The following is a 26375-nucleotide window of genomic DNA, read 5'->3' as shown; positions in this document are numbered from 1 at the left end:
GTTCTCTTGTCAACTTGTGTACATTCTCTGTTCCCCACTTTATACCCGTGGCCCAGCACAGTGCTCAGCCCAGAGAAAACATTCGGTGGAGAATGAAGGAAGGAACGAATGAGTGAATTTGCAAGGGGAGAGGGTGGGTAAAGTATCTCCAAGAGCCCTGTGGCTGTCGTGTTTGAGGGAATCGGCGAGCTCGGAGCCCTGTCACTGGCGCAGCTGAGGGAAAGGCTTTCCCTGACCACTCCAAGCTGGAAGGCACACGGCACGGGCTCCTCCGTCCTTCCAGAGCCTGGGAGGGAGCGGTTTCCACGTGGGTGCGCGGACATATGAGCCCATGCGTGTCAGATTCAGGCATGCTCAAGGGGGTGGTAGGCCTTTCCACTTTGCATGGATCCTCACATCTTTGGTCTCATTTGGCTGTGAGTCCTTCTCCGCCCAGGGATGAAGGACATCCAGACAAGCTCAGTTGAGTGGATGTAGCGTGGTCTGTGACAGTGGACACTTTCTGCACCTTGAGCTTCCTGACCCTGGTGCTGAGCAGCACGCCCTCCGTGGACGTTGGGATGGTGAGCTCAGTGACAGGCGCTGCTGCAGGGGACCGTGGGGAGAGCAGGGTGCAGGAATATTGCTCTATGGAATGGTACCAATGGGAATTCAGACTTGACATGAGAAACTCGTGGAGAATTTAGCTGATGCTCCTGAGGAGTCTTGGAGCTGCAGTTGGAAAGCATGGCATCCTAGAGACCGTGAAGTTGAAGGCCTAGAGCAGGCCAGCTGATCATCTTCGAGGGTGGTAGGCAGGCTCTTGAGGTGGGTGTGCAGTGGGAGGACACTGGTCATCTTTACTAAGGAGTTGACAAGAAGGCTCAAGGTTTGTCTCTGAGTTGTGTTGAGCAATAAAATCCAGGGTGGACCTGAGGGCTTCGAGCATGGGCAGTGGTTGGTGGAGGCTTTTAGTACTCTTCTGTTCAGGGGACGCAGACAGAGGACCCCACAGAGCAGCTCACATACTCCTCATCCCAGGTCCTCAGGAGGGCATTTGTAGCTTGAGAACGTTCCAGAGCTCACGTCCCAAAGGGGAATACCGAAGCTCAGGTCTGAGATTTGTTCAGTCTCTAAGAGATGTCTGGAACACATGCTCTGGCCTAATAAAGTAAATACTTCTGTTCATCCTGGAGATCTGACATTCCAGTTCCTGGTACTTAGAGCTCTTGTAGATGTTGGAATTCGTAAGACTCCCTCTGTAGGCTATGCAAGATGTAAGATGCTGATGGGAAAACACACACACACACATACACACATCACACATACACACACCACACACAACCCACCTCACATCACACACACAAACACATCACATCACATGCTATCACACACACAGACCACATCACACACACACACCACACACACACACCCCACATCCCACCACACGCACATGCACCACATCACACACAGGGCTGGAATCTCCATGATGGAGATTGGCTGTGGCTTGTAGAGGGAGGCCTGCCTCACCTCCTGGGACGGGGTCCCCAAGCCATGGCTCATGTTCGAGGACGTGTCAAGATTGGGAGTTATCAGACCTACGAGTCCCAGCTCCAAAAGCAAAACAGCACTATTAAATTTTAAGCAGGTTATGAAGAACTCATTCCTATAACTAAGTCCAGTGCATATCCTAAATCTAGGACAGAAAGTCTGTTAGATCAATATAAAATCATTTCAACCATTGATTTATATCCAGGGATTTGGCAAGTGCCTTTAAGATCAAAATTAAAAATAGCCTATGAAACACCAGATGGAGAATGTGAGTTTATGCTTTACCCTGGAGTCCTTAGACTGAGGAGTCCCCCTGCCCTTTCCAGACAACTGGCAAATGAATTACTGTGTGAACCAGGGACACCTGCCAAGCCCCCTATTCACACCCCAGTCGTACGTAATACAAAGCATAAATGTGGCTGCCCATCTAGATGTCTCCCTTTGGCATTCAGGGTAATCCCTAAAACCGATGGCTTCGCATGGGGCTGGATTTATAAACACCAAATATTCAAAATGGTGGGATTTTAAAATGAGCCCCACTATAGATAAACATTGAAGCCGTGAAAAAAAATGGCAAATACCTAGAAACATATTGTGAGGGCATGAAAGGATTTTAAATGTGTTTACTTTTACACTGCGGAACTCAATCTGTCTCACAAAATGATAACCAAGACATCCAAAAGGCTTTGAGGTGTTGGTTTGGGATTTTCAGATTTTTTTGAATTCTTCAAAATAGTGACTGATGCATCAGATAGTGGAGTCGGTAAAGGGCTATTGTGGGGACACAAGAAACATGGGACTCAAACGATCCCCCTTGTAGAAAGTTGTGTGCACAGGAAAGGAATTTATCATCTCTACAAAAAGAACATTGAGTAGTCGTGGTGGTCTTAGGTAAACTCTGGCCAGAGAGTTTTGAGTCAGCGTTCACTGTGCACCCATCAAGGCTGCGCGTGCAGGAGGGCTAGCAGGGGACACGAGGTGGCCAGCCAACACGGTGTCCATCTACACACGAGCAGCAGAACCATGCCAGGAACAGCGAAGATTCTGGCTGATGCGCTGGCACGAGAAACAGGGGGAGTCCCCAGATGACCATCCTGTTTAGTCACTGAAACCTATTAGAAGGGAATGGAACAGATGTGGCGAAATGCACTTTTGTGTCAAGTTGGACTGGTCTGTTACCTGGGGAGTGTCGCTTGCGCAGTAAGGTTTGGCTCAGCGTGCACCAGAAGCTAACCTTGTCCGGGGTCCCTTGAGTATCAGTGCCTGCGAGCTGGGCGGTCTGCTGGGCGGGCCGAGGGTGACGAGGGTGACAGGGATCCCCTGTGCTGCTGGATAAGTCACCTGTCATGCTGATGGGGGAGGCGGGGCTGATCCAGAAGGGGCCAGAGGAGGGCCATTCTGATTGTCACTTCCTGCTCACATTCTCCTGCTGTCAACAGTCCAAAAGGAAGATTTCCTAGTCCAAAGTCCAAGTCCATCCTTTACCTAAAATACTGAGATCAAGGGTGAGCAAGCAATGCCTTGGAACCCGTTAGGATTGTCCAGGCAGAGAACTCCCTCCCTTAGCCACTCACTTTATTAAAGAGTTGGCCAAATAAAGACTTAGGAAGGCCTCTTCCCTCCATCCCTCCTCCTTCTGCTAACCACTGGGTCTCATAGAGGGCAGAGAAGGGGAGGGGAGGGGAGAGGTGGGGAGGGAAGGTGTGTTTGCAAGGTCCTCCTCCCCCTCGGAAGCCCCTCTCCCTTTAGCTCACCTGGATCCGTGTTGTATGATGGGGCCCAGCATGGAACCTAACCCAGTCCTGCTCCCCTTGATCACCCCTCCTCGGGGCTGCCTCCCCCACCATTCCAGAAGCATGAGGGCTGCTTCCTACACCTGGAGTTTCTGCTTCATTCTGAAGTACTTAACACAGAGTGTCACGGGCTCACTTCACCCGGGATCCCTGGATTCGGGGAATGTTCTCCCCGACTTTCGAGGCCCAGGACCTAGCTTGACATCTGGCGTTGAGTAGGCCCCTTTAAAAGGCATATTGACCATAGAAGGTAAAACATCTAGAGGGACCCCATTGTAAACTCTGGACTCTGGGTGATGGTGAGTCGTCAGTGTAGGCTTATCGACGGTGACAAATGTGCTGCTCTGTGGGGGGGGCGTTAGTAGCGGGGACGGCTGCGTGGGGTGGCTGGGGGTGACTCTCTGTACCCTTTGCCGTGGGCCCAAAGCTGCTCTAAAAAGGAAAATCTACTTGTTTTGAGTAGAGAGCTGGCACTAGAGTCGCACACGCTCTCGGCAGATGATGCACTGCTGTTGTAGAGGACGACGTTTGGGATAACACGTTCTTTGTGCTTCCTTGTGCAGGGCGTGAAGAAGTTCGACGTGCCCTGCGGAGGGAGAGACTGCAGCGGGGGCTGCCAGTGTTACCCCGAGAAGGGGGGACGGGTAAGTCACAGCGTCGTGGAAACGGGACTCTTCCGTAGCCTTCTGTTCCAGACAGGAGTGCCTTCCATCTCCTGACGGAGTCAATCCCATGCTTTCCTGAGAAATTTAATACGGACGTACTCTTCCGTATCAGAACAAATGATAACATAACGCAAAATTTGGTCCAGGTATACCACGCTCCGAATAGAGAACGGTAACTTTCTTACATGTCTCTTGTTCATCGTTGGGAATAGATATGTATATATAATGCAACTGCGTTTTATAGGTAACCATATATCCTGTAAAAATATTACATAAAGAAAGCATGGTTGTGTCTACCCCCCACTACAGATATTCCGACCAGAGGGCACGAGCCTCCTGCCATGGAGAATCAGTCTCACTTTCAAAATTAGTACTCCTCCCCCCAAATGTCCTTTATGTATCGAATTTCATCAGATAAGTCGGAGAGAAAGGTCCATCCCCATCGTGGCCAGCACACCTGGCGGCATCTGCGTTACAGTCTGATACTGGGTTTAATGTGTTCAAAGTGACGGGCTTTCCTGTTGCCGGTGAAGCTGATGTTTGGGTCGCGGCTTTACTGATTTTAAAAAGACGTTGTTTCTATTTCTCTGTGTAAGCCCACTTCGTATGGGGAGCAGTATTTCGTTTTATGACACCGTCTTTTGAGTCTTCGTGCCTTGGGATCCCGCTTCCCTAGGGCACTCCTGCTCGTCCAGGGCCAGATTGGGAGAGGTGTTTGGGAGGTGTTGGCCTGCGCCCCTGTCCCTGTCGCTTCAGAAGTTACAGCACCCCGTGGGTGTTCCAAATGCGCCTCACCAGCCCGAATCCTGCGGTCAGTGTTTACGGTCCCCGTTCCCACCCTGCAGGAGGAGGACTCGTCTCGGTGGAGCTTGGCCTCTTGGGCACGATGTCACACACCCTCTCCTACTTGAGTCCCCTCCGGAAGCCAAATAAGTAAAACTCGCGATAAGAAACCCCTTTACAGATGTGGCGGTCTCCCTCCCTGCCGTGTGACTGCCCAACCGTCCTTTCCATGCCGAAGATCACCCCTGAGGAGGCTTCGGTCCCCACGTGCTGGGTCCTTCCTGAGCCACAGTCCTCAGGACAGTGCTAGTTGTTGATGTCGTCAAGGTTCCTCTGCCTGGAAGGGGGACGTTATGCTCTAAGAATTGCTGATTGAAGGTTATGCATCAGCATTTCTCAAGGATTGAATATTTTTTAAATATATGGAAGCCATTTGGTGAGATTTAAAATCCCCCGGGGACCCTTGCTATAGATTTTCCCAGCGAAGCTTCTGGAGCAGGGATGACAATGCCTCACTGCTGAGCTCTCCCCTCCCCGAGCGCTGGGCAGCCCAGCCTTATATGGGCATGAGGAAGATAAATTAGTGGTTTACAAATATCTGTGGGACTCGCCAGGGTGGGAGGGAATTCAGCTCCAGAGAGACTCTGCATTCTTCTCCATGTGATCAGCCAAACAGAACCCAAACAGAGCACAAGGTTACTGGGTCTATTCTTTTTCACTTTTTTTATGATTATTTAATGCAGAACTGATCTATTAACATTTCCCGTAATGGTTTTATGTGAATTTTGTTCTTCAGTAAAGATGGTTCACTCTGATTATTTTTTTCATTCAAGGATAATTAACATACAGTGTTATGTTAGTTTCGGGTCTACAATATAATGATTCAACAATTGTGTACATTCCTCTGTGCTCATCAAGATAAGTGTGCCTTCAATCCCCTTTATCTGTCTCCTCCCTCCCCCCACTTCTCTGGCAACCACCAGTTTGTTCTCTGTATTTAAGAGTCTGGTTTTTTGTTTATCTCTCTTCTTCTTTGTTTGTTCGTTTTGTTTCTTAATTTCCACATATGAGTGAGACCATGTGGTATTTGTCTTTCTCCAGCTGACTTATTTCACTTAGCATTATATTTTATTTTAATAGATGATGTCATCTACATAGTTATGTACTCTTATAATGCCAGGGGTCTTCTCAGAGCGGTTATTAGGAGGGAGATTTCTAAGGGTCCCTAGGTCTCACTAGTTCAGTAAGTTTGCATGGAGCTCTTTGTTTCCCCTCGGCCCTCATTAATGCAATAGCCTGAGACCTTTTCTCTACGTTGCCGAGTAAAGTAGATAATGGACACCTTCCGGTGAATTTGGTTAACGCAAGAAATCCAGAACCCCGTGTGGTTTGACTTGCCTCTCACCCTTAAGCCAGGTAATGATGACATTAAGCTGAGATGTGGCGGCTGTCTGAGTGGTTGGTTCAGGGACAGAGCCGCATGCTGGCCCCCTTTGGGGCCCGGCCTGTAGGCTCCAGCAGGGGCAGCGTGCAGGTGGCGGGGGGGCCCCCCGCTGTGTTTGCCTCGCTCCGCACTGCCCAGCACCCCACGCTGGCTCGGGCCTCGCAGCTACAACTCGGGTTGTCTTAGCCGTCAGCCCCGGGGCTGCCCTGGGGACCCAGGTGTACCATTGGGTATCAGTCACCAAGATGATAGAAATGCTGACCGTGAGTGGTAAGGAAAGGCCTCTGGAGGAGAGAGAAATGACACCATGTATCATTGCATTACCGGGGATATCTGCTATTAGGACACTTGGGTCTACTTCATCCAAATGCTTATTAAGATACAGTATCCATATCAGTTTCTCAAGCCCAATATATGTACATTAAACATTTGTTAATTAACAGATTTACCCAGATGTGTCCCTGTAGACGGCAGGGCTATTTCCGTCCTACTCTTGGATTGATAATATTTTTTAAAAGTAATGTAATGCATAAAAATAGCAGCTGGACAGATTCTGCCGTTGGAGAGCTGAGCGCAGAGTTCGCTCTTTCCCACAGCTTCCCCAGGGTGCCTTGCCACAGATTTTCCCCACGGAGCTTCTGGAGCAGGGATGGCAATGCCTCACCGCTGAGCTCTCCGCTCCCCGAGCACTGGGCAGCCCAGCCTTATATGGACACGGGGTAGAGTTCACTCGCTCCTCACCATGGTGACAGCCGACATCAGAAACTCAGTGTTACTGGATAACTTTTGGGCCTGAAGCAGAAATCACAAATGTGCTCTGGATTCCGATTCCAAATGAATTCTCCTGTTACCGAATGTGTGAAACGCTCAGTGTGAAACGTCTTCTCCAGCCCTAAGGGGTGGGCAGTGGGTTGTTGCATGGGGAGGACTGTTCCTCACAGACGGAGCCATCCCGCCTGTGGGTCGATGGTCCCAGCCGCCGAGGCATGAAGGGCAGGGTCTGTGGCCCCGTGGGGTGTGCGCTCCTCACTCTTTGGCCAGAGCTGGAAAGTACAGAGGATGATCTAGGCTTCATCCCCTAGTTCACACGGGAGGGAAGGAGGACACCGACATGGGGGGTAAATGACCTGCTCCAGTGCGGTCCAGAATAAAACTCAAGTTTTCAGACATTGTGGATGAGTTCTTATCCCAGTGCAGTAATCTTCTATGCTTGCGTTCCTCCTCCTATATGAAGGAGACTCGCTGGGGTGGAGGGAAAGGACACGGGCCAGATGAAAGGAGGTCTGGCCCTCTTTCCTCAAGTTATGACCCCCTGGTCAATTCTCCAACCTTCTCTTCAGTTGTTCAGGGAATTCAACATAACTTTAAGAAATGAACTAATACAGGCACCTGGGTGACTCAGTCAGTTGGGTGTCCGACTGGGTTTCGGCTCAGGTCACGATCTCAGGGTCCTGGGGTCTAACCCCGCGTCAGGCTCCCTGCTCAGTGGGGAGTCTCCTTGAGATTCTCTCTGTCCCTGTCCCCCATGTGCTCTCTCTCTCTCACTCTCTCTCTAAAATAAATAAATAAAATATTTTTGAAAGAAATGAATTAATACTTCATTGCCGTTTGAGGGTCTGCATTTAAAATAAACTATTGTGTATATACATTGCAGTAATTAAAACTTGTAAGTCCTAATTTGCCAACATTCCACAGGGTGATAGACACAAAGGACGTCGGCCAACTGACTTCTCAGACTTTCTCCACCACTAACGGTCTGACGATCGCCAGCCCCAGACAGAGTGGTGTGGCCCTCTGACCTGTCTCTATCCGTTTTACTCTTTCTTTCTTTATATGTTTTGTATTTTCCCCTCTTCCGTGGGGTGGAAGGCCATTGGATGGAAGGCATCAGAGTTCATTTCTGTTACAGAACTTCTGTGGGAACAGAATGACACCAAGATTAAAGTACAGAAAGTGTAAGGAGGGCACGCAAAGTGTCTGGTTCAACAGATAGAGACATCTTTGTCTTTGCTTGTTAACTTACCTAAAAGGTCGTGAAAGTCTCAGGTTTTTCCAGCTGAGGTCAGTTTTAATTCATTATTTCCGTTCCTTAGGCAGGTTCACCTTCCCCCAACCCTTTGGCATTTGACTGTAAATTCAGGACAGATGGGTTATTCCGACTTTTCAATGGCGTCAACCTTCACAGGGCACTGTTTCCCTGGGCAGTCAGATATCTTAGAAATTGATAAATACCAGACCCTGTTTAAGCCCAAATTGTTGGGAATTGTTGAGATGGTCAGGCTGCAGTGGGAGAAAGAGAACCCATAACTTTGACTGGTTCCCAGAGCTCTGTGCTCAGCCCCCGCATGAGTGTACGGGCGTCTCCCCATCACTCGGCACTCAGCCAGCCACACTTGCCCAACACCCCCCACACCCCCCCGCCGTGGGCCTGACAGCGGGAGCCACAGGTCCGGAGACGAGCATCTCACATGCGAGGTGACCACAGCCTGCGACAAGCTGTGTGTAGCTGTTGTGTTCTTTCGGGCAGCTAAGAGTTTCCCACAGTCTGTGGGTCCCTGGACCTGAGTCAAAGTATGAGTAAATAATTCTTAACCTCACAAGATTCCTTAAATTCAACAACGTAAATCAAAGCAAAAGAAACCAGAGAGATGCCGAGTGAACGGGGAAGCAGGGAAGAGTGGACAGAGAACTCTGGGAGGTGGGTGGAGGCAGGTGAATGGGCACGCAGAAAGACTCATTGTGTTTGGCACTTGCCATCAGCTCAGAAGGGCAGCGCCCAAGAGATGAGAAAGAAGCCGAGGCCTGGCCCCGGGGAGAGGAGGACAGGGGCCCCAAGCTGCTAAGAACGCACGCAGTCGGCAAGGTCTTCCCTCCACGGTGAGCTGCAGTCTTGCTCGGGAGCGGACCTTCTCTTCTCTGTTGCCATCATAAACCTCACCCTTCCATGCGAATAGCCAGGATTTCAAAATAAAATGGAAATGGCTCACTACAGATCTGACAACCGGGTAGAGCCCCGCAGCGCCACGGGGAGCCTCCGTTCAGACGTGCTGTGTGTGGTCCACGCTGCCACGGCTTTCCACGGCAATGCGGCGGCGCCCTCTGTTATCTGAAGAGCCTCGCTCCTGGTGGGTAGGAGCATCGGTGCTGCCGTGGCAGACCTCTGTCCAGACCTTCCAGGCACACGCTCTCTCCTGGCGCACTCGGCACACCTCACAGAAGCCAGCTCCAGCATTTCATGCGCTATCACAGCCCGGAAAGGACAACAACTCACCCAGAAAGAGCGGAGACATCCCCTGTGTGCTGGGCTCTTACAACCCCTGTCCACACATAGCTCTCACCTGCTCTCAGAATCGTGTGGTCATTTTCACGGTGCGTTGGGCACAGCACTGGTTCTGGCTCATCTGGTGCCACGGGGGCTGCAGCAACTCGCCTACTTGGTCAGTCTCTGCAGCGAAGGTGGTATTCCAGCAGGTGTAGACAGTGTCCACCTAGCTTGTAGATCACATGTAGCGATGCGCTTTTAAAGATTTCTGTTTATTTATTTATGAGGGGGGAGGGGCAGAGGGAGAGGGACAAGCAGACCCCCCCACTGAGCACAGAACCCAACTCAGAGCTCAATCCCAGGACCCTGAGATCATGACCTGAGCTGCAACCAAGAGTAGGATCTCAACCGACTGAGCCACCCTTGTGCCCCAGTGATGTGCTTTTAAGAAAACCCCAGCATCGTAAGAAAATCCCAGCTTCCTTTTAGCCGTGGAAGATGACACACCTTCAACGCTCAAATATGCACCATGTACCATCTACAAACAAGGCACTTGTCTAAGAGAAGGGGGTGCATGAGTGAACAGGGGGTGCCTCAAACAGCAGGGGCAAAGGGAGACACTGGTGGGAGGCAGGGTCCAAGAGCAAAGGTCAGGGACGGTGAGAAGGTTGTGTCCAAGTCCTAGGGAGGTGAGAAGCCGTTTGGCAGACATCCTTAGAGAAGGCTTGTGACTTATAACCCAAGTCACAGAGCTCATCGTGTGGGGAGGTTGGTGAGGTTCATGTTTTGGTGATCCTTCCATTGGGGTCTAGTTCTAGTCAAAGAAAACTAACGGCCATAGCTGGCAACTAGAATTTGAAAACAAATGTATTCGCTTGACACACGCTGATTATACATCCACCGTGTGTCGGCTTCCGTCTGGGAACCGGGAGTACAGAAGTAAACAAAGCAGTCAGCATCCCGAATCTTTTGGAGATTTCTAGCCCCGTGCTCTCCAAAAGAATTTACTGCAAAGATGGAAATGTTCTATATCTGCACTCCCGTCATGGCTACTTGAGCATTTGAAATGCGGTTCGTGAAATTTTTAATTTTAATTTTAGTTAAAGAAAATTCAAATTAAATAGCTCCCGTGGCTACCATATTGAAGATCACAGTTCTACTGAGTGTGGAAGTGGAGAGTAGGGGAGACAAGGAACTCATCGTGAATCTATAAGAATATTCTGGATATCAAGTCCTAGACAGAAATAAAGCACAAGATAGAGTCAGGGTTTTGTGAAAGTAGGACCTGGTTTTGCAACCCGCTGGGCTTGTATCTTTACAGAAAGGATGTTATCTCAGAAATACAGAGACCCATGAGAGGGCACATTGGAAGTGGTGTCTGTGCCAAATGTGATTCATCGCACCCTCCACCTTGCCCGCAGCCTCTTGGGGGAAATTTGTGTTTCCAATGTGAGCTCTGATCAGGGCCTCTCCTTCTGGAAACTCCTTGTCCAGTTGCTTTGGTGCAGGAGACCTTGGGTCCTCCAGCCCTGAGCTTTGGAACAGCAGGCTGTTCTCGCTCTCTTTCTAGCAAGATGAAGTAAGCATTTCCTTAAAGCAAGGCTTTTAGGACACTGTTGTAGAAACGTGCTAATGGCGCAGCTGCAGAAGAGAGAAGCACTGGCAGGCGCTCTGGCCCACTCTCCACTCTCGCCAGCCCAGTAGGGTAATTATTTCATTTCAGAAGGACCATTATGACACAAGTCAGGCTTTGATAGAAAACGGGCCAGCTTGGAGCTCATCCAAATGGAAGAATACATTATTAAAATCCTAAAAAGACAAAATTATAATACCGTGTCACTGAATGGACTCAAAGAACATCGTTCTGGACAGAATCTGATGGTTGAAAGTCAATACTTCAAGAGAAAATGTGTCTTCATTACCATGGAAATCACCGTGTTCTTTACGCCCAGGACAAACTACCCTGGGTTGTTTCCTACCAGTAAAACCCACAGTTAACTAAGAGAAGCCACGAAAGTCACTGGTGAAAAGTGGTTGTGTCAGCCACCAGAGAACGGCCCGAGACACAGCTGCTCATGGCAGGCAGGTACTTGACAAATAATGGAGTTAGCAGAGAACACGTTTCCGACGGGAACAGTCCATGTTCGCTGACGAGTAATGAGACATGGACACGTTGGCTGTCTTAGTATCTGAGTGCAGAGGAAGAATTTTAAATGTTTTCCTACTGGATTTCTCCATTTCTCCCTCTTCTCACTAACACTACACATAAACATACCCAAACAGTTGCTTTGGCAGCCTGCGCCACATTCCTTCATAATGAAGAAATCCTACTGTGCTCTTGATCCCAGGTGTGGCTCATGGAAGATGGTTGCTTTGGTGCCGCAGACACCACCGATCTTTCTGGAAGGGTCTGTCACTCTGGGGGGGTGGGCACTATCTCGTTCTGAGAGAACCGCGCATCCAAACATTTCCCTCAGAATTTACACCTAAACAGATGAAACGTTAAGTAGACATGGTCAGAGCTTGAGCAGAAGAGGGAGCTGCATTGAGAGAAAACTCTTTTTTCTTTTTTTCTGTACTTAGGCAGGTCTCTGTTCTCCCAAGCCCTTGACCATAAACTGTGATCAGATTTTGTGCATGTGTGTGCAGAACCCCAAGCCATCGGTGAAAGTGTGGTTTTTGTAGAAGCACAGAATTGGCCCTGCGAGGCCAGCCGGCTGGTTGGAGTGGGTGGAGGAGCCCATGGGAGCTCCCCATGGATTCTGGGTGGTGGCCAGAGCCAGCAGACTGGCGGGGACACCGGCCATCCATGCCAGCCTCTGGCCTTGGGGGTGGTGACCAAATGATTAAGTGGGCTCTGGTCCAGAGTTGACGGTTGTAGGGAAATGGCCTTTCATGGCTTTAAGGGAACTAGAACGTCAGTTCATAGCTGGGATAATGATGACAGCAATGATGTAGGGTCTTGATTGAAAATCTCACACAGACGCCAGTGGACTGCTGATAAACTGGGGAAAGAGCAATGAGCATTTCTACTGTCCTCCAAACCGAACCAAAGCTCTGCCTTTAGAAATCCTTCGTTTTTCTGACCTCCTGATGGAATGTTTTGACAAGTATAGCATTAAAGCGTTTCCCCTTTCTGTTACAGAAAGAGCACCAGTCTTCAAAGAACTTTGTTTTGTTTTATTCACTTCCAATTCATTCTTAGTAAACAATTGCAGGATTTCTAAAAAGACCAGAGCAAGGCTGTTACCAAGCATGATATGCTTTCTAAAAGCCACTCTGAAAATAGAAATGTTTGCTCTGAGTTTGTCTTCTCTCACACGTGGGCAGAGAGTGTCCCAAACAGATTGGTCTTCCTATGGAACGAGCGTGAGCGCCCCACCTGCCCGCGCAGTTCATCTCAAAGTGCTTCCCAGGTGGGCGGTCTTACAGGGGCCAGACGCGCTTGCCTCCACGTACCCTTATAGCAGACTGCTTCCGTAACAAAGAGAAAAGCAGTAGAGCGTGTGGCAAAGTTTTGAAATTACTTTTCGTTTTCTTCCAGAGACAGTAAAATAGTAACCAGAGAAAAATGGCAGAAACGACCAGACCCACTGCCCGCGCACGTTTTCCGTGCCGAAGGGCCTTTTGAACTTGCCACCTAAATGAGCATATCCCAGGGCTACTCCGGGAAGAAGGGCATCAGGGCCCTCGCATCTCTGCATTATGGTCTTCCCCCTCAGTCGGAGGGAGTCTCCCTTGTCCTCAGTAGTCACAGACAGAGATGCTATGTACGTCACTGGCAGTTGGGTAAGCATAAAATACATTTATTTCTAACCGCTTTCAGCATTTCCAAATTTTCTTAAGAAGCTGCCCGACCTGAGATCCTGAACAGCCTGTGATTCTGAGCCCTCTGGCATCCCACCCAAACTAGTCCATTGTGGTGTAGACAACTAAATCATTCAAGTCGTCCGATGTCTGACTCATATGGGAAGTACAAAGCAGGCCTTCAAAAGGGCATATTTCCCACTGATGGGAAAGGTCAAAATATCCCTGTTCCTTCCCTCTCTGTGTCCAGCCTAAAAGTTTGAATTCTAGAAGAATGGAAGCAGGAAGAGCTGTCCCAGTAACCCACGACAGACCCTGTATTGATGACCATTTCCTCCTGAGCCACTGTGAGGACCTTAAAAATCCCACCATAGGAACCAAAGTTTTTGTATCCAAAACACTGCTGGGATGGCTAATTCCTAAAGGATTGGAACCAGAAAGGGCGGGGGGGAGGCAAAACAAAGTGGAAATGAAATGGAAGTCATTAATGCTGGGTAAATAATATCTTTGGCCCCATAGTCCTCAGCTGCCTTGTCAGTGTTGGTGTTTTTTATTAAATTGTTGTCTTTGTGAGGACTGTAACTATTCTTCAAACTTAAAGTCTGTTTTAAATAAAGAAACAGAAGGACAAATGAATTCCGTGGTGAGCTTGGGCTCTGTAATAAAAATTAAAGTGCTGGCATGTTTTAGCTCTGCATGGTAGTAATTAAATTCTTTTAAAAAAAATACACTTCAAGTGGCAATAATGGTGTTTTGAAAACCTTGTGAAGATAGTGCTCGTATTTCAAAAGAACCCTAACGTCCAGATCAGTTTGAGGTGTTGCACCCATATTTAGCATCTGTCAGCAAAAGTAGCATTTCTCAGATTTTTTAGAAGACATGTTGTCAGGGCCTCTGAGGGCACCCAGGTCTGCAAACGAGATGGGACAAAATTCACAGAATTCTGTAATTCTCTAGGAAGCAGTTCTCCACTGTTTACGTTGCTTTTAACATCCTGCTCTGCAGCCCAGCCCAGAGAAGGGGCAGATATCATGCCTGAGGAGCCGGGGGCACCGGCCACGTCCCCACAGCGGCAAGAAGGAGGGCTAAGGAGGAGCCCAGGCAGTTCAAGCAGAACCTGAAACAGGAGGCCAGGCTTCCTGCACTTGGAGGCCTTGGGGTAAATTCCTCCTCCTTCGACACCTGATATTTTACAAATATTTGTATTTCTCTCCAGAGAACGATAGAATTATGGGTCCAGTACGTTGACAAGCCTTCTCCCCACTGTCCCACCCAGGAAGAAGGGAAGGAGACAGGAGGCTGACAAGAGTCCTTTCTGGTCTTGGAGGGCTTTCCTGGAAAAATTAACAAAACTCAGAATAGATTTATGTAAGTCCAGAGTAGAATTCATCTTCAAAACTCCATTAATGAAAAGTGTAGTATATGATTGCATAAGAAAATAATCTAACTCCTAACTCAACGTTGAACTAAAAAATTCAGCTCTCCTTCAACATCAGAATTTTCCTTTGAGACTTCCAGATAACATTGAGGCCCACTTAAAATTTCAAGACAATAAGATTCATTCCATAGGCTTCACTTAAAAAAAACCCAGTGGTAGACAGGCCATTGACAAGAACTAAAATAAGCCTAGTTGAGCCCCAAGGATATTCCTTTCTATTCCCTTACCAGCTTCACATTTTTCTTAGAATTGATTTCTCCTTTAGCTGGTGTTCTTATGAGCTTGTTTTGCCTTTGAAAGAGTGTCATTTGAAAGCAAGAAATGCCAGGGCAGTGACATCAGCCTGCTTCTCAAGTGTTTTACAGGAGGTAAACTCCAGAATGTCCTGGAAACGTAGAAGTAGCCTCCACAAGTCACAGAAGAAAGTTCTGTTAGTGCCATAACCATATTAAATGTAAACGGTCATTTCTTAAACACTCAGTCAAACTAGAGGCAAGGAGAAAGAGGTTGAACTGAATAATAGCATGAGGATGTTTAATTTGGAATCCAGGAAGGCTAAGGTAATGCGTGTAGCTACGATACATAGCTGTATGGATAGCTTCGCGTGAGCGTCAGCCATCGTCAGGCCACTAAAATTTGTACCCTCAAACAGAGCACTGCTGGACACTACTAATGGGTGGTTCCTCGACCAGAACCACCATCACAGCGCACGGAAGGTGGCCCTGCACCACGGCACATGCCGTGGCTGCTCTCACCAGACCTCTCGAGGAAGCTGCCCCCTAAGAAAAGCTTAGCTTTGACACGTGCCTGCTTCCCTACAGGAAGGAGCCCTCCCCCTGGTCGCACCCGCTGGTACACATGAGCGTGGATGCCCTAGATGTCAGTGCCCACGTGCCACTCTGGCCCAAACCCCTCTGCCCCCAGTGAGCTTTCCCTTCGCTCATCCCTCTGCCAGCCCTCAATCAAAGCTCTTCTCCACATGTACTGATCTCAGCAGGATTTAGGAATGCACTCCATCTCCTAACCTTTTTCATATTAAACAATCGCATGTTGCTTTCACTGGACCCCTGACTTCCTGACGCATCACTCATATGAAGACTGCCACCTCATCCTCATCGCCTTTTTCTGAGTTTCTCCCTATCCTCCTTCAGTCCTGGCCATCAGATGTCAACTTATCTTTTGAGCATCTGCCTAACCAGTGTGGAAGGCACAGAACTATTTCCTCCCTGGATCTGGATGCTACGCTTCTGAACACCATCATAAAATCCTGTCACCCCTTTTTTACCAAACACGCTCTTACATTGGCTCACGTGGGATGTATTGCCACCCAAAAATCCAGGGTTTTTTTTCAGTAAGTTTTTTGTCGTGTTCCTTTTTGTTTTTGTTTTTTGACTATTGGTCTTCCGTGCATAGAATTAATTTTTGAACCCCGATCCAGGATTTTGCTTTTTGAATGCTGTGAGGTTGCTGAAAGATGCAGCCAGCATTTCTGACTTGGAGATGGGGGACATGCGGGTGTACTGCCCCGAGTCTTTCTCTCTTATTTGTCCAGTACTAAGCTAATTCAAACACAGACATTCCATGAAGATGGCTAGTAACCAAAAAGGAGATTTCTAAATGTTAATTGCCACTGGTATTTTTAGGACTTTATTTTGAGGATAGCATTGATGAAAAGGGGTATGTGGCCATCTGCATACCCTTGAGTAGAATAATTGGACTAAAGAAGTAAACAAAAAGAACTTTGTGGATGAAAACAAACTTCTTAATCCCAGAAGACTAAAAAGACTTCTTTAGTAGAAGGAAATAAAATTTAACAAAATGGGTGCCCTTCAAAAATGTCAGTTATCTTGGAAGGAAAGATGAGTAATGGAAATCCCATGTTGATCAGAAGGATGAATAGATTAGTCCCATGAAACTGGCATTGATGGGGGGCGCAGGGCCCTGGACCGCCATCCCATGTCCCTTCCCGGCAGTCACAGGAGCATTCTGAGAAAGTTTCCCAGATAAGATCATTCCCCTTAAAATTAAGATACAATAAATAACCCCAGGATTTTCAAATGTATACATCCCATGTGTGTTTACATATATATGTATATTTATGGATTTTCATTTTCTATATTTTAGGTTTATTAAATACTATCTTTGATGTGTGTGTGTTTCCAGAACAGCACCTTGCTATCATAGAAAACCATTTATCACATGCTCAACATGGCATTTTAGTTATTTTTAGCATTTAATCTTATCTTAGAAATTAAAATGAAGCCTCGTGTGTATTTTGAATGCCCTCAAACTTTATAAGAATACACTATTGCCTTCTTACATTTGTCAAGTTTTTATATCAAACCTAGTCCAGATGTTCCCAAACACTTGGCCCAAGAATTGATTATTTTCAAAAACAGCGAGTATTCTAGATCTACTTGTCCTTTGGGCATGAATATCCCATTCTTTAGGAAACATGAGGAGGGGTCACTGTCCTAGGAGAGAACTCTAGAATCAAACTTATCTCCTCTGGCCTGATTCTGACTGTTCCAGGAATTTAGTGTGTCATTCCCATTTCCACCCATATGCCCCAGTGATCTCTTTATTCTGCTGGCCGTGCGTCAACAGGAACTCCCAGAATTAACCAGCAGGAAGTTGGCTCACAGATAGGAAGAGGGGCAGGGGCTGTGGGCACTGCCAGGACCACACTCCCACCCCGAGTAGCCGGGGGGAATCCCCTCACCTTTGCTTTGTTTTTAGAGAAGAATGCGACATCCCACTCTGGGAGTTTCCAAGTGTCCTTACTGTATTTCACAGAAATTTAGAACATAAAAGAAACATGTACAGTTGGATCTTTCAAGAAGTAATTGACAATGGTGCCATTGACTTCCCGGAGCCAGACACCCTGGGGCCCCGCGGAGTACCGTGGAGGTGGTTCCTTTGAAAGCAGGGGCACAGGTCCTGCCACAGGGTGGGGTCACGCACCAGGAGAAACACTTTCCCAAAACCTCTCAACGGACATTTTTGTCCTAGAAAAAAATGACATTTCTGTCTCTGAAGACCAAGTCAAATTGACCCATTTTACCTCCCTGTGGATTGTGAGCTATTTCAGAATCTGGGAGTCTCCTTCCAACAGGTCAGGGCAAGGAAGGAAGAAGTGCTGTTCCATGTAGTTTGCTCCTGGGGAATTTGCCCCATGTTATCGTTTCAATCAAGATCATCAGTGTTATGCTATTGTTTCCAATTCAGACGCATCTTACTGTTTGGATATAACTGTGATTCGTTTTTAACATGAGCTATTTCTGGAAGGCAAGTAAGGTTTTTTTTCCCCATCTATAACAATCTTTTGTCCTATTGCCAATAGAGAAACCTGGAAAGACAAAATTTCCTACTTAAACTAATTATTTTTGCACTGATATTTTTCTGCAGTGCTTTAAATCCCATCTTGTGGTCACTATAGCAAAGCATATATATGTATATATGTATATATATATGATTTTAAAATCTTCATATGAAATAATCATTAGTATCTTGTTCCATTTTTTACACATAGCAGGTGTTTCCTATGCCTTCTTGGCAGGCTTTATTGTTTGTCTTTTGTTTATGCATCTAAATTTCCCATTGTCTGGGGCGTGCACAATGCCTGTTATGGAAGATTATTGTTCTGGTTCACATGGTTTTATTTCCAAAATTTGGTGTGGGTTCTGTTGTATGTTGGCCACTGTGGAATGATCTAACCCATTTTTGAATAGCCATATGGTTTAGTGACTAAACATTTATTTTTGGACACATAGTATTTCTCAGAGGTGGGATGTCCGCTACCTATTTTTGCAATTAACAAAGTCATAATGATCTAACTGTAAGTTCTTCCTGCCAATGCTCTCACTCATTTGGGGGACCTGTTCTACTTCAGTAGCTCACTTGGGCTGCAGAGTTACCCAGATGGATTCAGGATCCCCTCACACTTGCCACCCAACCAACACCAGTATGTTGCAAAAGCATCTTGTAGGTGGGAAAATGTTCCACACATGGTAGCCTTCTCGACCTTCCTTGATATTTAATCAGACTTTTGGTAGCTAGTACATTTTCAAGAACATATTTTATCTTACCTTCATGGAGTGTCCATTGTAAAGCGTTCCGGGTAGTGAAATATTAGACTTCTTTGCTTTGAATAGTAAGAATTAAAATATCTCCTAGAACACTCCTCCCAATGGGATCAGCTAATAACAGATTTGAAGCAGCCATTCCAGTCAAAGCGTTGTACTAAGAAATTCTGTAACATGTAGGATTGAAACAAGGCTCCACTCTTATTTGTGTGGCTTTGTTACACCCTGAGGGTATTTCCCATGCTGAGGAACACGCCTTCTGATAGAGCCACGGCTCACAGATACTCAGCTGTGCACACAGGATAGAAATATTCCGGTAGCAGAGCTTGAGGACTCTGGGAATCTGCGGTACCCCTGAAATTATATCTAACTCTGCTGAATTTTGTATGAAAATCTGTCACATCTTAATACCACCATCTTTCAGCATCTGTTAAATTGGCTTCGTCCTACCTCTGATTTTTTTTTTTTTTACTACTTTTTAACTGTAAGTTGATGAGACATGTGCTAAGGTGAGCATCCATTCTATTTTTACTCTTTTTTGGATTCTACAGCTCTTCAAGGAGATAACATAGTACTTGACAGTCATAGTCAGATTCTGCATATCTACAGCGTAGACTAAGAACCCTGGAATAACTCCTCAAATTAACCAGCTTGAGAGTTTTCGGTTGAACCAAAGTTTTATTAATATGACAATTATATCCTGTTCCATCTTAGAACTTGCTGTGAATTAAAGGGTAACAGAAGATGGTGCCCAGTTGGGTCACCGGGCGCCATGATGGTGCCTAGCACTTCCTGGTAGCAAACTGTGGGTGAGGTACTTGCCACTGCTTTGCATTCATTAATTCACAATCCTCACAAGAGCCTGTGATGTGGCCCCTGGTGTACATTGAGGAAATCAAATTGAGAACAAGAAAGTGACCTGTCCAAAGTTTCATCGTTGGCACTGAGGAAACCAAATCAGACTCCGGCCCCAAAACCCACACTCTTGACTTCTCCTGGAGGTCCCCCTTTAAAATCTGAGTATGATGGGGGCACCTGGGTGGCTCAGATGGTTGAGCATCTGCCTTTGGCTCAGGTCATGATCCCAGGGTCCTGGGATTGAGTCCCGTACCAGGCTCCCTGCTCGACAGGGAGCCTGCTTCTCCCTCTGCCTCTCTCTCTCTCTCTCTCTCTTTCTCTCTCTCTCTCTCTCTTTCTCTCTGTCTCTCATGAATAAATAAATAAAATCTTTTAAAAAAAAATCTGAGTATGATGTTGCACATTTGAAACTCAGTTGTTCCTAATTATTTTTTCTTTCTCAACCTATAATTTCTGCATCAACTATTTCTTTTTCTAAACAAAACCACTAAGCCAGAGAAGAAACAAAAATATATAAAGCCACAATTTTGTAAATTAAAAATCCATCCTTTCCCCATCTGCTTGTATTTATCCTCTCTCTCCTCTCCTCTGGAGGCAGCTCTGTTCCATGAATTGGCAGATCTCCTATTTGAAAACCAGAAGGCTCTCCAAATATGGCAAATGTTCTCCTCGTTTTTTTCAACACCAACTGCTCTGCTCCCATTCGGCTCCACCTTCCTACTCATCTCTGTGTCCGCCTACCCCACCTGACCCCTGTAACCTTGTCCTCACTGTACCGCCAGAGCTTCATTAAATATGTGGTTTCCTGCCCTCTTCAGAAACATTCCTGAAGTTCGAGAACCCCCTGAATGGACTGGAAGTTTTTCAGGACGTTCTTAGTATATCCAGGGGTCACAGAATAGCTCTGCCAATGAGCATCCTTGGAGGCTTGTTCGGTCCCAAAACTAATTCATATAACCCCTGGTTTTAAGCCCCGTTCTTTCTAGGCCCTTTCACTTTAGAACCTACCTACTCGCAAGGGGAATATGGGAGACATTCTGCAGTACAAGAAAATGTGGTGTCGAAGGGTTGTGGAATTTGCTGTACGATGTAACATGGTCTTGGTATGCAGGAGGAAGAAAGCAGGTAGAAGTCTTCACTTTGGAGTCAGAGTCCAGCTCTACCACTTCTGTCTCTCGACTATGGGGGACTCACATTTATTCCTTGGCCTTCAGTTTCTTCGTCTGTGAAATAAGATAGGAGTGCCCATGTGAAGTAGTTCCAGTGAGGTAAAATTCTTAAATGCCTCGTTCAGTGTCTGGCAGGTTCAACAAAAGGTGGACATTATCGTGGGCATGTTATTTCTCCCCAGAGCTTCCACAACTGACGTCCTCGTTATCACATAAAATGTAAGTCACCTGGATTTCTGGGGTGGCTGGGTGTATGGGTGAACATCCCTCCAGTTAAGACAGTGCCATCAGGAGGATGGGACTGGTGGGGCCACTGAAATTATGTGACCATAGGAGAAGCTTTTCAAAATAAGCCCTGGGGCCACCTCTTTAGAGAATTGCTCACACACACCCACATTTTCCTGCTTCAGTTATGGAGAGATTCATGACGTTGAGCTCAATTTGGTAAAACAAGACTAAAAATTCAAGTAATAGAAAACATGTCCAAGAGGTAAAATCATCTGAACCCAGGCTTCCTAAAAATTAGCATAATTTATAGTTAATGGTTTTATTCAGACATAATTTAAACATGTTGCCAGTGTTTTTTGACAAAGCTTATCTTTGCAGAACTTTTCTGGCTGAAAAAAAAAGTGCATTTTGTCGAAATGTTTTTCTTATTAGCCATCAAAACCCAGACTGGAATAGAGAAAGGTCTGCTCTAAGAAAGAACAAATGGGGCTTGTGGGAACGTCCGAGGCCTGAGCACATCTTAAAAGAACATTACAACTGCTGTCACATTTTCGATGACTCTGGCAGAGGGGATGGCCCAGGTGTCTTGTATCAAACTACAGTGTGAAATAGAGAATTTCAACAGACTTCATCAGGCCTCTGTTCCCTGGGACTAGTGTTTTCTGTTTTCTCTGTTTAAAAGGGAGATGCATGCATCTTTGATTTTGCCTCTGTTTCTACTGGGTCTTACTCTTGTAAGGATAAGTATCAGGGGTTTGCTCATCACAGAGTTTGCAAATGAAACAGAGACATCAGGAAATAGAGACAAGAGGAAAAAAGTAGTGTCCAAAGGAAAATAGACATGGAACAAATTCAGAGACTTTGGGGTCTAGAAAGGACCTCTTCCCGGGCTCCTGCATCCCAGAAGCTTCCCCAGGAGGGAACAAGACTATAGAATTACAAGAAACCAGGCAGGCTTTTAAAGTTGGTTTAAAGAGCTGGGAAGAAATAATAACTGAAGCAAATTGATTACAAGAAACAAAAATAATTGGTAAGATCTGTTTTACAAGGAAACCATTGCTGCAAGATTCCATCTGTAACAAAATTCATTTTATAAAAGCTGCTCCTGCAGGTACTGAGTGTAGCATTCTCTACGGGCAGCCTTGGGATGCTATTTAAGAGGTAGAAACTCTCCGAAAGACTAGGAAAAATACTTCCGATCTGGTCTACCCTGTCCGTAGGCAAGTCATTTAGTCCTTGGGTACCTTTCCTCGGCCCCAACGGCATGTCTCACAGGACCACGGTGGAAAGCCACGCGTTGGGATCAGTAGGACAAAGTCACGAATGAGAGCTGGTCCGGAGGAGACCGAAGCACTCTGTCCCCTGGCTGCTCCCCAAAGCCTGTGAGGGGGATCGTGGTTGTGGCAGCAGCAGGTGCATTTGGAAGTGTCCCTGCAGTGACTCAGAAGAGCACACCTACTCCACGGGCACCGCGGAGACCAGACTTGTGGTCTTGTGTGGCTGCACCAGGGCGTCTCAAACTACCAGGGATGCTGGGCAAAGTCTGGAGACACTTTCGGTTGTCACAACTAGGGACAGGGTGTTCCTGGCACCTAGGGAGGCTGGAGATGCCCGAAGCACCCTGCCACGCTGGGTGGCCCACAGCAGAATTATGTGGCCCAAGCGTAGTGGCCGGAGCCTGGAGAAGGGAACGCGTGCGCGTGCGCTGGACGGGCTCAGGAAAGCCCGTGCAGAATTCCTCTGGCGACCTTCCCATCTTGCTCCTCGTTTCTGTGCTTGTTTCAGCAAATGTCTGAATTCCTACTGAGTGCCAGTGGCCAGGGGTGGGCTTGCAGACCTCCCCCAGCAGGGGCAGCTGCACGCCGCCGCCCTCCTGATGCGCCCCCAGATCCAAGTCTGGAGGGGCCATCGCGGTTGGGCCGTGGACCCCGGAGCCAGGATGCTTGCTGTCAAAGGCTGGTTCCCATGTGTGTGACGGCATCTTTTCTCATGGCTAGAAGGGTGCTGCTGGAGGCACGTGTGCGGGGTGGGGGGCGCCGTGGGCTCGCACCAGGGTCAGAGGTCCTGGTTGTGCAGGAGGCGCGGCCGAGCTCGGCATCTGCTGGAAGGAAAGAGTTGCACAAGAGCCTCATCTGCCCATCCCCCTGCACACCTCCTCCCCCCACCCCCTTTTCCGGCTTCAGTGGCTCTCCCTTGTCACCCCCGCGTTCCTCTGAGCCACCAGATGAGCCCTTCGCAGGCCAGCCCTCCGCCCAGCCTCCGCGCCCCTCTGGCTCGGAAGAGACTGGCTCTCCTTGGTGCCTTCCTCACACCTTCTGTGCTTGCATGGTGTCTGGGTTACCGATTAATGAAACTTCTCTGAAGACCAAGTTATACGAGGCCCTCAGCCTGTGGGGGGAGATCTGCGTTCAGTCAGAGTGTATGAACCCCATGGGCTTCTTAAAAGGCAGATTTTGAAAGAAATCTTCTGGGGCGTTTTGAGGATGGGGTGAAGCAGATCGTGTTTCTTACTCAGGTCTTTTGTTTCTCCAGCAGCGTGGACATCCCGTGTTAGTATCATTCCTCGGTTCATGGAGATCTGCTAGAAGGGGGGCTCCTCCCCTGCCTTTGCCCAAAATCCACACTGATTATAGTTTCTCGTCTATACAGCTTTAAGATTTTTTATTAAACAATTTTTTTAATGTTAATATGTTAAGTATGCTCATTTTTGTACATGTGCTAACTTGTTGGATTCTCGCACTACTACCTTAGAGGTAAGACCGTCACCTGCACCTGCCCACGCACACGCACACGTGTGTGCATGTGTGTGTGTGTTTAATTTCAGAATATAGGGATTTTCTTTACCAGTGCTTCTGGTGCCCCTTCCCTTGATGTGCCCTCCCCAGCAGAACCAAAGCCAACCCCAGCCTTAGTCACATGGACATCTGAATAACCATAGATTCTTTAGAAAAACTAAGTACTTTTTTAAATGAAAGTGCCGTCATTCCTGAAGGGAAATAAACGATGGTTACGCCAATTCATCAAGGGTGACAAGCTGTTGACACCTGTCACATGTCTTACTGGCCCCGAGTCCTTGGAATGAGTGACCCCCACCCACAACCGAACACGATTGCTCCAAACACCTGACAGGGCTCCGTTTCAAGGACAGGCCAGAAAATGAGTCCCAGATAATCAAGCCTTCTTAATCCACCTGGGATTTGCATCCGGGAATCCACTTATCTGCCCAAAGGTCCGTCCTTGGACCCAGCCTGGGCTGGAATCTGAGTCACCCGCCGTCAGCCGTGGGGGGCAGGCAAGTGCGTACCTTTCAGGGCCCTGGTGGGCCCATCGGTAAGACAGAGATCATGGTAGGCACCCCAGAGAGGTGTGAGGGATAAGTGGGGTGAGCCAAGGGCCCGCACATCACCATCAGCTTACCATTATTATCATGACTCTTGGCCCCATACCAAGATTTTGTAGTAGCTCTTCTTCTGCTGCGTCGTGTTTCCTCCAGGAGCTTGATGCCACGCGGGATTAGAACGTGCTTCAGTGGGGCGGCAGATGTGGGCGAACTAGGGCATGGCGACCGCTGTGTGGCTCGTGGCTCCTTTGTGCACTGCTGCTGGGGAGCCACGCTAACGGTGCGGGCGTGGAAGCCGCTTGGCTGGTCTAAGAGGGCTGGCACGCATCGAAGCATGCACGCAGGGAGAAAACCTCTCCGGTGCATTGCTAAACCCATCTCCGCTCCAAATGCCTTCCAACCAAGCAATTACGGTGTGATGACATAGTGGAGGACCTTTGTTCTCAGAAACAGCTGCGTGGCACTGCAGCATCCTCGCCGCCGAGCCAAGTGGGATACATTCTTTCCACAGCACATTTTAAAAGACTTGAGGGGAAAACATGAGACTTGGAGTTTTCACAGAACAATGCGCACCCATCTTCTGCTCGCTTCCCCAGAGAGAGAGAGAAATGAATCACAGCACCGCTGATGAGCCAAGTATCAAAGCAGGTGCTGCAGAGCAGAGAGCATGAATCATCTCTTTCCTTAGATACCTCACAAATAAAGCAGCATTTATCTGTGGTAACTCTGTGCATAAACCCTGTACCAGGACTTACACAGAGTAAATACAGTGTTATACAAAGTAAGCAAAGTTGAAGACTCTACTAAATATTACTTAAACAGGGTAACATTTTATTTTTTTTTTTTATAAATTTTACATCCATTTCACAACTTTTTTTTTTTTTAAAGATTTTATTTATTTATTTGACAGAGAGATAGAGAGAGAACACAAGTAGGCAGAGAAGCAGGCAGAGGGAGAGGGAGAAGCAGACTCCCCGCAGAGCAGGGAGCCCGATGCGGGACTCGATTCCAGGACCCTGGGATCATGACCTGAGCTGAAGGCAGATGCTTAACCGACTGAGCCACCCAGGCGCCCCAAACAGGGTAACATTTTAACATTAAATTTTAACAATTTAAGATTTAAATACCATGTTAACAAATAAGTGATTTCCTTCCATCTGATCCAAGTATCAGGAAGGAACATTAATAAAAGAAGTCGATAACCACAACAAAACAGCCCCTTGCATTTCTACCTTTAGGAGCCCCAGCTGCTGACTTTAATGAGTGAATAATTTATTGTTTCCCAAGCAATTTTTTTCAAGGAGGTCAAAAATAATTACACATTTTTCCTATTTAAAATGTACACTTTGAATAACAGAAAAATGATCTGTTTTAAGATTCATACTCAGTTCAGTGGTAATAGATTTCTGTTTATGTTAACCTCAAAAGATAGGGTTCAGAATGGGGGTTGAGTGACAGTTTCACTCTGAGTTATGGATATTATTGTTTAAAATATGTACACAAAATTCCACTGATGATTTTATCTAATTTCAACCATAAGATTCTGGCAGAGAATCAACTCCACTGGGTTTTTTCTTGTAAACATCACTTTTGATTGCATCACATTACCAAAAAAAAACCCTTGTTTATTTAGGAAACTGTTTGCTCAGACTTTGGGGTGATAATGCTGCGCTCTCGGTGTCCGTGCTAAGGATGCTGGCCTTCTCCAGCTATGGAAGGTAATGTCAAAACAAGATCCAGAAAAAAAACAAATACGAAACTCATTGTTTTCTTGTTGCTTGATTTTCTTTGCCGTACCTGCTATTTTCAGTGCTTGTGGGGGATGGCAGGAAGCGAGGAGATCTCTGAATCCTGGAAGGTAATACTTCACTGAGTTTCCCTCCAAGAGCGCGTATGGATTCAGAAACTAATTACATTTTCGGTTGATAAATTACATTTCGGTTTACACTATGCCACAGTGCCTATGGGTCGTG

At 47.1% G+C, this 26375-nt stretch overlaps 1 protein-coding gene and 1 long non-coding RNA gene across 3 annotated transcripts in view; one reads left to right on the top strand and one right to left on the bottom strand.

Annotated features, from left to right (window-relative positions):
• The window catches only part of COL4A2 (collagen type IV alpha 2 chain), a 169083-nt gene that overhangs the window by 44590 nt on the left and 98118 nt on the right, over positions 1-26375 (top strand). For both annotated transcript variants that reach the window (XM_078070082.1, XM_036091057.2), the window contains exon 4: positions 3887-3967. In XM_078070082.1, the coding sequence (XP_077926208.1) occupies positions 3887-3967 (81 nt within the window). The remainder of the gene's footprint in view (positions 1-3886; positions 3968-26375) is intronic.
• On the bottom strand, positions 22016-24828 carry LOC118534951 (uncharacterized). Its single transcript, XR_013446836.1, has 2 exons — positions 24480-24828; positions 22016-23160 (listed from the first exon to the last, which is right to left on the bottom strand). It is a non-coding gene; the product is annotated as an uncharacterized LOC118534951 (long non-coding RNA).

This window comes from Halichoerus grypus, chromosome 4, assembly GCF_964656455.1.
Source record: "Halichoerus grypus chromosome 4, mHalGry1.hap1.1, whole genome shotgun sequence".
Taxonomy (NCBI): Eukaryota; Metazoa; Chordata; class Mammalia; order Carnivora; family Phocidae; genus Halichoerus; species Halichoerus grypus.
Note: the sequence above shows the minus strand (reverse complement) of the source record. Positions and strands in the feature narration are given on the sequence as shown.